The 13,867-nt window shown below is 34.5% G+C and overlaps 1 protein-coding gene across 2 annotated transcripts in view; it reads left to right on the top strand.

Annotated features, from left to right (window-relative positions):
* The window catches only part of LOC116298921 (uncharacterized), a 13,507-nt gene extending 8,218 nt beyond the window's left edge, over window positions 1–5,289 (top strand). Inside the window, exons 1-2 of one of the 2 annotated variants that reach the window (XM_089027709.1) lie at window positions 1,152–1,313; window positions 4,588–5,289. In XM_089027709.1, coding sequence (XP_088883835.1) covers window positions 1,262–1,313; window positions 4,588–4,892 — 357 coding nt within the window. In that variant the 5' untranslated portion in view covers window positions 1,152–1,261 and the 3' untranslated portion in view covers window positions 4,893–5,289. Of the gene's footprint in view, window positions 1–1,151; window positions 1,314–4,587 lie in introns of those variants that run through there. The other variant, XM_031707503.2, reaches the window with a different exon arrangement.
* The last annotated feature ends 8,578 nt before the right edge of the window (window positions 5,290–13,867 follow it).

The following is a 13,867-nucleotide window of genomic DNA, read 5'->3' as shown; positions in this document are numbered from 1 at the left end:
TTAAGAAGAAGAAGATTTTTTAAGTTTACTTAAAGAGAGAAAAAGAATTGAGCTTTTTCGTCCTAATGGGAATCGCTTCCCAAATTTTTGTTTTCAAAAATTGGAATGTAAACTTTCCATAATTTGGCTGAGGGAACTCAAAGGAGATTATCTTGTGAAGCGCAACGGGCATTACATTGATGTTGTTCGTTTGCAAGTTTAAGCATGCCAGAATAGTTCTGGAACATTTGTACGTTCTAACATTAATAATTTTAAACGCAAGTTCGCCTGCCTTGTTATATACGATATTTTGAAATGTTGAAATACTTAATACTCAGAGGGGGGTTGCATGTTCATAGTTACTTAGAAAGAAATTCCTTCTCATGCATTTATTTTGAGCTGCAGATATTTTGGATAAACTTGTTTTGTACAGTGCATTTCCTCAAAATATCCCATATGCTAGGTATAGATGAATTATCAAAAATATATATCTCGTGATGTTTTTAAATTAACATATATAGTACCTTAACTTATTAATCACTCCCATGTTCTTAGATATTTTACTATGTACAAGTTTGATTTGATCTTCCCAGTGCAGATGCTGATCGATATAAAATCCTACATATTTAATCTAACGTTTTTGTTCAGTTTGAGCGAATTTAATCATAGGTGCTCTTTTCCTAGCGGATTTGATTTTTATGTAATGCATGTGTTGTCTTTAGGTTGATAGGCAATTTATTAGATTCACAGTATGTCATCATATTACTCCCCTCTTGATCCAGTACTTGATTAATGACACTTTTCCAATATGACTGGGTCTTTGTCCTAAAAAAATATGTTGGTGTAATCGGCAAACATTCTAAAATTTAACTTAGAGACATTGGGACATCGTTAACTACCCTAGATTTTCCAGAAAGCGTGGTTGTTTGCATATCGTAAGTTATGAATTGTCGAAAAATATGGAAGAATACCGTTGAAAATCCATCCGTCGTGCTTTGAGGTGCGTGATGAACTGCTAAATTTTATACGCTTCATCATGCAGCCTCGTCTGATCGATAAAATGACCTTGGATTTTATAATCTGTAAAGATATGTTTAGCTTCATCCAATGATTGTTTATTATACCACGTGAGTTTGATTGACACATTTCGATTCGGGGCTACACCTTAAAATACTGCTTTCACTAACATATCGCGTCTTTCTTGGAAAACATCTAACATCTAGAACAACTCGTTTTGATTCAAGTTTGTCTTCGAATTACCCTCGTTCAGGACTAAGCCAAGATGAAGCTCCTCATTGTAACACTTTGCGTCCTTGCTGCACTTATCCCTTCTGGTAAGTAGATAACTATTAACGTCCAATAAATACATAAGGGATAAATAGATATTAATAATATATGTTAGTGGTTTCTTTAGTGTTCGCTCGTACGTTGAGGGCGGCTGTCTGCCGAGCCGAAATCAACCTTGAACAAGTAAATTGTTGGATAAAAAGACTTTTTTCCTTAAATAGTCTTAAAAACAACACAAAATCTCATTAAGGAATTAAACTACGAATGGATAAGTACATATGAATGATAGAATAACGGGGAAAAAAAGAGTTAAGCTTTTTTTTTCCGCTAGTGTTTGCTTCTACCATCGGTGGCGTCTACGTAGCAAAACGACTGATCCCAAATTAATTTTGTTTATAATATTTTTTCTTGGGATAAGAATGTAGACTTCCATTACATAACTTAGGAACAAAACAAAGTCTTATATAAGGAATTAAACTTGGAACGGATAACTATATTCAACGACAGATTTAAGTGCTTTCCTGAGTCAGTAGTGTTTGCTCGTCTACATAGCACTGAAAGATAATCCAAAGACAACTCTGAAGTGTTCTTCTTTTTCAATAGAACTTAGACCTCTCTTAAATATTGCAGAATTAGAATTAAATGAAATAGTAATGCTGCCAATAAAAGCTCGCATCGAGTATATAAGTTACTTATGCTCGTCAACAAATCATTGCATGGACTCGCTACGACATACTTAGAGGAACTGTTGTCCATATATACTAATATATTCCAACACTTGCCGGAGTTCTGAGGTCGGATGGGAACAGTTTTATACTTGAATTGAAACGGCTATAAAGTCCGTTACAGACATAAGTTAAACAGGATTTTTCGCACACTTACTACACATAAACCAAAGTTTACAACGATACTAGTTTGGTTGAAATCGGAGTGCAGTGTACATTTTCTCACGCGACGATGATATTCCTTTGCCTGAGTAAACTCTTGATTCATGAAAACTACATCTTATTGTTAGAAGCTGAGATTTTATTGTCTATTTTCTCATGATATTGACTGTAATGATATCGGATTTATTCCAAAAATAATAGAGAGAGAGAAAGGTCTGTAGAGCCAAATACTTCGACTCAAGAATCCAACAACTGAAAGATGTGAATCCAAAGAAATGGTGGGAAGAGGTGAAACGTCTAAGCGGATCAAAGTCCGGTAATAGGGATTTGGTCAGTCAGATTGATGTCGAAGAGTTTTCTACTTTGTCACAGAAAGACCAAGCAAATGCAATTAATTCTGCACATTTTTGCTCTACACACTTAGAGAAAAGGGCCATTACTTCAGGCATTTCTATTGAAGCCCAGGAGTTGCGTATCACACCCATTTTAGATCATTATGATAATTTATACTCTAAGTTTTTAAATTTCATTTTAGCAGACTAAGGAAACCAAAAGCTAGGCGTGCCATTACCAGCAGAGCACCAACCAGTTTATAATATGAAAAACCAGCGCTATTTTAGCATTCCGGATCTTAAAACCAAGTTTAACGATTAGAATATGAATGTATGTGTAGATATAAATACACCGTATATCCTTTTATCTGTCTAGGCGGTTTCAACCATCATTATTATGACAATTTTTTTAATCATATTATATTATTAGTGTAGTTTATCATCATTATTATTATTATTATTATTATTATATATTTTATATTCTTGTAATTTAGGTTTAATATTTCATTAATATTTTCTTTTAATAAATTGTAAATAATTAAGTAATTCAGGCATGTGGCTGCAATATAATTTTAATTATCTATCTAACTATCTATAGATTCATCTGTGCTCCCTAGTGTAACGTATTATAGATAGTCTTTAGAAACTCACTGTAAACATTTTGGCAAAAGATAAAGCTATGTATTTGTAGATCAGATGAGTTATTTTAAGGCATAAGACTTTCATTGTCTTTGATTCTGTCTTTTAGAAATGGCAATCATCAACTTAGTCGCAAAATGTTACAACAGGGAACACCTTCGTGGCTTCAATGATAAACACCGGGATAGATCGAGCTTAATAACGTCCACTACTAACTACTTACATCCATTGAAGATTTCCAGTCGATCTGAAAAGCGAGCGAATATTCTCGAGTGATTTCCCATTGAACCTCCTAAGGCATTTGGGGTTGAAAAAAATTCAAAAGTAACGAAAAATGGCCATCTCAAGAAAAATGTTTATAATTTCTGAAATATAAATCCAAACGCTCTCAAATTTTGCAGTGGGTACGCAGAATAAATATAAAAGGTGTGCTCAAAGTCTCATGTATAAATATGAAACCATTTGCGAGATATCAAAGTTTTACTAGTGAAATTTGAAACATGCTTTACTTCGAAAATTTGCCGTTTCGGGAAAATCTGTACGGTTTGACACGGATCGTTACTTCCGTCATACGTTGAGGTTAAAGCTTATATTTTAACCATGGTAGATTGTTCTAATATACATTGGGTGACAAAAGTTCAAATTTATACAATATGCCACTGACGAGATGTAGCTTTTCTAAATACACATGAAGTTATGTTTAAGTTACAAAAAGGAGCAGTTAGGGTTAATGACAAAAAAACTTGTTTCTGAATCCAACTTTTACGTCACGAAACGTTTCACAGCTATGACGTTGGACAGTTAGGTTGATATTTTCTTTTAACCTGATTTTTTAAATTCACTTTGAAGCGGGTTACAAAAAGAAACATTGCGTAAAATTACCGCGAACAATATCAGTGTATACCAATGCAATGATATACCAACACAACATGCAATATACAACAGCACACCAAAAGATACAGCAACTCAGTGATGCTGCAGCATACAAATACATTGATACAACAACACACTGATACAACAGCACACCAATACATTGATACAACAACATACCAATATACACTGGTACACCAATACATCGATACAACAACACACTGACACAACAGCACACCAATACATTGATACAACAACATATCAATATACACTGGTACACCAATACATTGATACAACAACACACTGATACAACAGCAGATCAATACATTGATACAACAACATACCAATATACACTGGTACACCAATACATTGATACAACAATACACTGATACAACAACACACTTATACAACAGCATACCAATACATTGATACAACAACATACCAATATACACTGATACAACAGCACACTGATACAACAACACACTGATAAAACAGCAGATCAATACATTGATACAACAACACACTGATACAACAACATACTGCTGATTATACTTTCTCTTTTTTATATTTTCTTTTCTTTTCTTTTCTTTCAGCTCTATCCATCAAGTGTTACGTCTGCAATAACAATGATGGAAACTGTGTGACTGGGAAGAAGACGTGCACAAACGTGCTCATGACCATGGACACTTGCGTGAAGACGATAACTGGCAGTGTGATTACTAAGAGCTGCTCTACAAGCTCAATCTGCAGCTATCTCAAGGACGCTTGCAAGAACTCAGGAAAATGTGAAGCCTATTGCTGTGACAGTGACCTGTGTAACGGAGGTGTACCCTTGAAGCCTGTGACGTTCATGTCTCTCCTCGCCATGGCTCTCGCCGTTGCTAAGTACCTGATGTAACCATGACAACGGAATATCCAAAAAGGCAGATCTTTGTCAAGCACTTTAACGTAGATTTCATTAAGTCGTGTCGATATTGGAATAACACATCGGTCATGTAATCACCACCTTTTTTATATAAAAATATAGGTATGAAACAAATAGCAAATAGTTTTCTAGTTTAAATGAATCATTTTTTACAAAGTACTTTAGCCCTGATGAAGCACTAGTGGTGTGAAAGTTTGTTAAAAATCGATAAACGTGGTAGAAACAAACTCTATATAGTAATAGCACATATAAAAACAATCGATTGCACGGCAATACCACAGCTACGATTGGTTTTTATTTTTTCTTCGTTTTATTTGTAATTTTTATTATCATAATTTGTCATTTTTTATAATAAATAATTAAAATACAAGGGCTTGTATTCAAAATATTGATTGCCAAATATCCAGGATTCAACCCATGCTATAATTATCTTGGAGGGTGTAAGTGGGAAGGCAGGAGGGGGGGGGGGGGGGGAAGGGCCAAGAGGGCAATAAAAAGAGGAGGTGTCTTATAAAATAGTTCATATCACAGTGACTACGAATCCACTGTAATAGCAAATGTACGAATTATAAACAAAGCAGTCACGTGAATGTATTTTTAAGAAATAACTTTAAGAAATTCATCTTGTCAGATTTTGAAGGCAATTTTCCCGTCGGAAACTAAACATTTTTCGCTCACATTGAAGTCACTACAACTCTGAACGATCAGAAATCGCATGCTAAAAAAACATTTTCAAGAAACAATCTTTGGTAATTTTAGGGTGATTTAAAGCGAATAACGCGATTTATGATGGTAATTGAAGTGAGTGGAGTGCAATTTGGACCCAAATCATACGAGTGGTTACAAAATTGCACGACCACGTAGCGGGAGTGCAATTTGTTAATCACAAGTATGATTTTGGTCCAAAATTGCACGACACGAAGTTCAATTACCACTTAATCATATCCTTTTTCAATTTTGAAATCATACAGAAGATTAAGTCACAATAAAGAGTGCAGAATAATCAATATAATGTAGAAGAAGAAGTAAATCAATCAGGTTTTTCCTGGTATAAAATAAAAGATATATCAGCAAATCATTGAATATTCATAAATAATGCTAATCATTCTCTTCTCTGATTGGCTGAATATAAGAATTCTGTTCTGTGACTGGTTCTTTCAAATAGATGCGATTAAGAGCTCAAAAGGATGCGATTAAGAGCTCCTTAGGATGCGATTTGGGAATTAATCGCACTCCTTTGAACCAATCAGATTGCAGGATTTGGTAGTGATTACAAAAAGGATATGATTAAAGAAAGTAAAGTCAGTTTCTTGTAAAAAAAAAATAATAATAATAAAATGATTTATGCGATTAAATGTAAACAAAGGATAGATTTATTCATAGCGGAGCTCCCACGCGAGCGGAGCACCATAGGTATAGAATATGGTAAACTATGCAACTCAGTTTTCGTGGTCATCGCATGGGAACCCTGTGCGTAACGCTAAAAGTGTCGCCCGCCAGGTGTACATCGCGTTTCTGATTGGTCGAGCTTTCAAATTACACGTCACTTGGAAAATGACGACCTTTTTTAACGAGCTTTTTAACTATCATTTTTTTGTAAATATTGTAAAAACGAAACAAAAATTTATTGAAGAAATCATGGAAAAAAAAGAATTCGCCACAGTGCGAAGATAGAGGTTAGGACATTTTCTATTTTGTTTTATTTAGTGTAGATAACATAGCTACAACATTACCGGAAAACGAGCAACAAACTAGCATGACGAACGAGCGAAAAAAAGTACTTGTTTTGTTCTTATGGTAAGAGTACTTTCATTTTGAATTTCATTCAATAATTTTATATCTTTCTACAGATAATTTATCTAAATATTGAATGAGTTTTAAAATTACACCAAATATTCAACTTGAGCTTAAATTTGTGTTGTTGTGAGAGATGTTATTGTATAAAGAGCTGTACCTCTTTCACTTTCAAAAGCTAAGAAAATATTTAAAGACATTTCCAAATGGCAATTTACTGACAAAGGAAATTTTATTTTGTATTTGCACTAATCACATTTTGCGTTATTTTCTATTTTGCCTCAGTTGTTCTTGTCAAGTATAAATGAATGTAAACTAATTCGTTTTTCAAAAACTTTTGTTGTTAACAAGATGAAAACTGGTAAAATTGAATTTTCAAAATCTAGTAAGCTTATGTTTTCAAGCTTCTCGAAAAATAGTTAAGACTTTTATAGATAAAAACACGGTTCTTGTAAAAACATAAAACTTTTGATGTGGATAATTTAAGCTTATGTATTTTGCTCACCTTTTTTATTTTACTAGCTTTCAAGTCTGTTTCATAGTCTTGATTTGTCCATAAAAGTTCGGAAATCTCCACAATTTCGATTTCAATGAAAGACATCCGAGGTAAATTTCACTAAACCTGATATTGTATTGGATTATTTGTAGTTATCTTTCGTTTTATAATGGTAATTGAACTGAGTGGAGTGCAATTTGGTCTGAAATCAAACGCGCGATTACAAAATCGCACGACCGCGTAGCGGGAGTGCGATTTGTAATTGCAAGTTTGATTTCAGACCAAAATTGCACGACACGAAGTTCAATTACCACTTTATTATATCCATTTTGAAATCTTTTTTGAAAAAGACGCTTTTCCCAGTTAAACCGATATGACTTACAATCTATAAGCAGTCGATTCAAACATGGCATGCTGTCAAGAGAACTTGTTTATACTGATCGAGCAATGATTCTCATTTTGAAAACCAACACTTTCAATCCAAAACTAAAATGAATTTATATAGGACCAAAAGGCATTACATGTATTAAGAATCGTTTACTTACATTAAATAGCAAAACAATCCTGCCCAAAAGGGTTGTAATGAACTGGCTGTTGTCCATACAGCCAATGCTCACTGCTTGTGTTTTTACGATTTCTGTTCAACATGTTAAGATCACACTTGTGCCGAGAAAACAGCAAAAATCAAAGGTTGTTTAGTCCTTCGGTTGTCCTTAAGAAGTCACGTAGCTCAGCAAAAATCTTCTTCTTAAGAAAAACTTCTTTTAATGACTGTATTTTCGTCGATGTGTTGTTATGCTTTACAGATTGAAAGGAAACCACTATCCACGATCAATCGCCAAGAAGTCACATTCAAAAGATGCCGATTGCATTTTCCCCCACTGCTTTTCGCATGGTAATATCTTCAACTTACTTAAGCAGTTACTTTACGAAGATGCTTTTGACAATTTTAAGTGATCAGTTGGTCTTTTTAAGTCCTTTTTATGGCTTTTTCAGTCTTTTTTTACGACTTTTGACGGTAAAATCGTTCTTCAGAAAATTTTTTTTGAGCCGTGGCTCTTTTTTTTCGCAAGAAGCGTTGAGCCCAACACTCAGATGGATTCCTTGATATAATTGGCTAGAAAATGACATGTCTCTCTTGTGATTGGTTCATATCAGTTGATGTGCAAAATCGTGCAATTTAGAGCTCAAAATCGTGCGATTTATGCTGAAATCACTGCTGCAGGGAACCAATCAGATTGCAGGATTTGCTTGTGATTTCAAAATGGATGTAATAAATAAATAAAATTAACCAGGAATTCAAAGCTTAAAAAATGTCGGCCATGGAAAACTTTGTCGAAGAATCTTCCAAGAAAAAAACTAGCCCCTGGGGGGGCTGGTGGTGAGTTGTGTACAAAATTCATATAAGTAGGATCGGGAGAGTATTCTCGCGCAAAGAAAACGATGTAGTGCATTTTGATTGATTCGTTTTCAGTGCATGTTTTTTATTATGGGAGACATTATCTTAATATTGAATAAAAAAATTGAAGATTTTTTTCTGATTTTAATTTTATCTTCCACATTCATTAAAATTGGGTTCCCTGAGACTTGCGTATCGGGAGCTCCGCTTTTAGGCAGTGCCTAAATATATTTAATACCATTTATGGTAATTAACAGGTGCCAGTATAAAATCAGAAATGCCAATGCAAACTGGGGAACCAAGGCTACTGAGACATGTCTTTGTATTAACCAATCACATACTAACTTTATTTGCAACCTAGTATGCTTGCACTAAACCCATGAACAAAAATTAGTACGAAATATTGCTAAGTTACACTAAGTTTTTGGTTTTGTCCATGCATATATAGTGCTGTTTAGTACTTATAAGTACTAACAATTATCATGTTCTCTTATGAGTTTGGTGCAAGGACTCTTGCAGCTAACATTTCTCACTATGAAAACCTGTTTATACATAACAAAAAGAATATATTGACTTAACCTGTATAAGGAGTCATAGTAACATTAACACAGACAAATACCACCATAACAACACTGGAGTGAGACAAACTTTGAAACCCACAACTTTTATATCAAACACTACTAGTTTCATTCCGTTGTTTTCTAGTAGTATAGGCAGCACCGCACGACCCCGGTTTTCGCGGTAGATTTACTAATTTTGCGGTGGATTCGAGTATATTTGCGGTGGATTTAATTATGTTCTAATACGTCACGCATTACGTGTATCATATGCGGTGGATTTAATTATTTTTATTACTTATTACCATAAAATGACGGGTAGGTATTGTGAGGTTGCCATGACGACCAATTGACGCCATAAGTTTATTGCTAGACAAGTTTGGACAAGTCTTTTGTTTACCAATCCAATTTATAGAGCGCGGGGATTTTGAATTTTTAACTCCAAAACTCAACCAACCAAGCAAGCAAGCAAGACCTGAAAAAATTTTCTTTTGAGAAACGCAATGGCTACGTTATTCCAGTTAGGCTCTCGAGGATATCACGCTACCGTCAATGAATTCAAAGGACTAATGAAAACTTGATGACACAATGCAATTAATGACTCATAAACGATAAACAATAAGACCTACTAAGTTCTTCCTAATTAGGAAAAAATCAGCTGAAAATGATTAGTTCTGTTATCTTGTTCTATATTATATAAACAGCGTTCATTCTATTTCATACTGGACCGTAGTACAATGACTCTAAAATTCCCTAGCATTCAAGCTTATTAATGCTGTCATATCTCTTTTCCATCAATCATTTTTTGTCACGTGATAAATAAGACACGGCATCAAAACAATTTTGTGAATGCACAAATCTACAGGAAGCCCATATCCGATTTAGTTATCGAAAAACACAGGAAGCCCAAGGACAATTATTATTCTCACAGGCAGCCCATCCGATTTAGTCATTGAAAAACACAGGAAGCCCAAGGCCAATTCTTATTTCCACAGGCAGCCCATCCGATTCAGTTATTGGAAAAAAACAGGAAGCCATGGACAATTCTTATTCCCACAGGCAGCCCATCCGATTTAGTTATTGGAAAAAACAGGAAGCCCATAACCAATTCTCATTTCCACGGCCAAGACCATTTGAAATACCAAAATTATTTTATAATAATCTTATATCTGCTTATTTTTTCTATGATCGACCTCTCTATCAGGCTATCAATAGCTTAACTTCTTGGCTATCAATAGCTATTACCTCCTCCTCTCCGCCTCCTCCCCTCCTCCTCCCCTCCTCCTCCCCTCCTCCTCAATAGCTAAGCTATTGATAGCCTGATAGCTAAGCTATCGATAGCCTGATAGCAGGAGGAGAGGAGGTAATCTTACATCAAGCTCTCATCAAGCTCTCATCGACCTCTTATCGATCTCTTATCGACCCTCAGTCATAGAAAAAATAAGCAGATACAGTAAAACCCCTCTATACCGTATTTTTGTTCTGTATTGGCATAAGAATATGTCATCATCATTTTTTTAATTATGAAAATAGGTATAAAACAAATAGCAAATAGTTTTCTAGTTTATATAAATCATTCTTTACGAATTATGTTAGCCCTGGTGATGTACTAGTGGTGCGAAAGCTATATAGTAATACAAATTCTATATAGTAATATTTTTTCTTCGTTTTATTTGTGATTTTTATTATCATTACTTGTTATTTTTTCCCATAAATGATTAAAAGATAAGGGCTTGTAGTTAAAAATATGCATTGCCAAATATCCAGGATTCAACCCATGCTATGATTATCTTGGAGGGTGAAGTGGGGAGGGAGGGGGGGGGGGGGGGGAGTAGAGCAAGAGAGAGACAATGGAACGAGGAAGGGTCTTATAAAATAGTTCATATCGCAGTGACTACCAATCCACTGTAATAGCAAATGCACGAATTATAAACAAAGCAGTCATGTGAATGTATTTTTCTGAAATAATAATAAGTTATCCATCTTGTCAGGCTAGTCATTGCCATGGGAATGCCAATTTTCAAGCTTCCCCCCCTCCCCCCCCCCCCCTCCCCCCCCCCCCCCCTAGATTACATTAATGGTTTCATTAACGAATAATATAATTAAACAGGAACAGGGTGGGTTTAGAAAAAAGCACGGAACAACAGATAGTATTTTTATTCTGAAATCCGTAATCGATAAATATGTTAAAAGTAAGCCACGGAAGAAAAATAATTTCCTTTTTTCCTGCTTTGTAGATTTTCAAAAAGCGTTTGACTGCATCCCAAGGAAAAAATTAATGGCAAAACTTGAAAATGTTGGTATAAGTGGAAATTTTCTAAGAGTGATACAATCGATGTACTCCACTGATCAATCAGCAATCAAAGTAAATGGACACATTTCTCCGACATTTTCCTGTTATATGGGTGTTAAACAAGGCTGTATGCTGAGCCCTACGTTATTTAATTTATATCTTCACGATCTGCCTGACTCATTAAATTCGTGTAACAACAATGATGTAATGTTGAATGGCAAATCGATTAGTACTCTTTTATATGCAGATGACCTGGTTCTGTTCTCTAAATCTGCTAAAGGGCTTCAGAAATATCTCGACAAGCTAGAGGCATTTTGTGAACAATCAGGCTTAACAGTTAATATAACAAAGACAAAAGTGATGGTTTTCAATAATACAGGGAAGACAATGAATAACTTCCAATTCTATTTGAACAAATCTAAACTAGAAAACGTTAAATCATATAAATATTTAGGATTAAATTTTACAACCTTTGGAAACTTTACGTTTGCAAAACAAGAATTAAAAAAAGCTGCATTAAAGGCACTATTTCAGATGAAAAAACAAATGGGAGAATTTTTCACATCCAATATCAAATTAACTATAAAACTGTTTGACTCGCTTGTTACACCAATACTTCTATACGCAAGTGAGATATGGGGTATCGAAACATTAAGCACCAAAGACCAAGAGCCCATGGAACTTGTTCATTTGAAATTTTGCAAAATGCTCCTCAAGGTGACAAAGAATGCTAGTAACCTTGCATGCAGAGCTGAGTTAGGAAGGTTTCCGCTAAAATGCAAAGCATGCAGTAGAAGCTTTAAATTCTGGCATAAAATTATAAAGTCGGAACTACACCCAAAAAAACTTTCAGCCGAAGTCTACCAAGATATTAAAAATGAAACTAAAAAAGCCTTTTGGAGCATAAAAATTAAAACTACTTTAGAACAACTCGGATTGGGGATAATTTGGATGAAACAAAATGAACTTTCTCCAAGATGGTATGAATATGGAAAAATAATAACCCAAAGAATATATGACATTGAGAGGCAAATTTTATGGAGTAATCTCCACAATGATGAAAGGAAAGACGACAGACATAAAAATAAACTCAGAGTCTTTCGTCAGTTCAAAACGGATTATAACTTTGAAGAATATTTAAGTCAAGTCACCAATATTAAGCACAGAGTGGCGCTTACAAAATTAAGAATTAGTAACCATAAGCTTGAAGTAGAAACGGGGAGGTATAAGAGGCCTTATCTCATTTACGATGAAAGGATTTGCCCAGTGTGTAAGTCGGGAGTAGAAAACGAAAAACACTTTCTAGTTTGGTGTCCACTATATAACTCTCATAGAAACGACTTAAGAGAGTTCATAGAAAAAAACACCAGCATTAATTTCAACAATATGAGCGCTGACAGTCGTTTTATGTTCTTAATCAATTCAAAATCAGCGTCTCTACAAAGAGCCATATCAGCATACATTCATCAATGTATGCTGATACGTGAAAATGAATTAAGAAAATTATCTAATACATAGTATATATATATATAACTATAATATATTTGGAATCAAACACTCATGTACTATTAGTATAAGGTGCCAAATAAAATTGTATTGTATTGTATTGTATTACTCGAATATTGAAATGTAATATTTTTTCTGAGAATACAAAGACTCAAGATTCGAAGTAATAACCGATTCAAAACTCGAATTCTGATTGGATTATAGCTTCTTTTATACAGAATAATCCACTTGACTTCCAGTCACACGCCATCCCACATTGGTATAGGTAATCGCACGATCTCGAGTATAATAGTCCCTTTGCAGCTCAGTAATCACGTGCTGATTATTTCACTGGGAGCAAATGAATGAACATCTTGATTCCCATGGGTGAAATTTACTGGTGAGCAAACAAACTTTCTACAACCTGTTTCGAGAGATCGTAATAAAACTGCATTTCGTAACATACTGGATACACATCGCTTGATTCAGTTCTTTTCACCATTTTAAAATAAAAATAAAAAATTTGCTCAACATTACAGACACGTGACCTTTAACTGCAAAGGGTCTAGTCGAAATTAATAGGTACGAGTGTTGCTTTGAAAGTCTTCAAAAGTGGAAGAGCCTTTTGGCGAGTGCAATTTGAGAACTTTCAAAACATCACGAGTATCTATAAATTCCGAATTGTACGAGAAGATTGTGCGATTGTTTTTTCTTATAATACGCTAAACCAAAATTGAGCAACTTAATTGGGACTCTACAGAGTACAATCTGGGAATTAATTATCCTCCTCTTGTCCAATCAGAATCGAGTAATTTTATCGAGTGTATTATAATAATGTTTATTGATGCCACGATTTTTGCGTATTTTCTCCGTCCAGAGTTATCCATAGATGGGTCCACACTAGCTCCAAAATAGGTTTAAGGT

This window comes from Actinia tenebrosa, unplaced genomic scaffold (genome assembly GCF_029948245.1).
Source record: "Actinia tenebrosa isolate PJP-AT-01 unplaced genomic scaffold, QUT_ActTen_1.0 PGA_scaffold11__36_contigs__length_13525064, whole genome shotgun sequence".
In the NCBI taxonomy this organism is placed as follows: domain Eukaryota; kingdom Metazoa; phylum Cnidaria; class Anthozoa; order Actiniaria; family Actiniidae; genus Actinia; species Actinia tenebrosa.
Note: the sequence above shows the minus strand (reverse complement) of the source record. Positions and strands in the feature narration are given on the sequence as shown.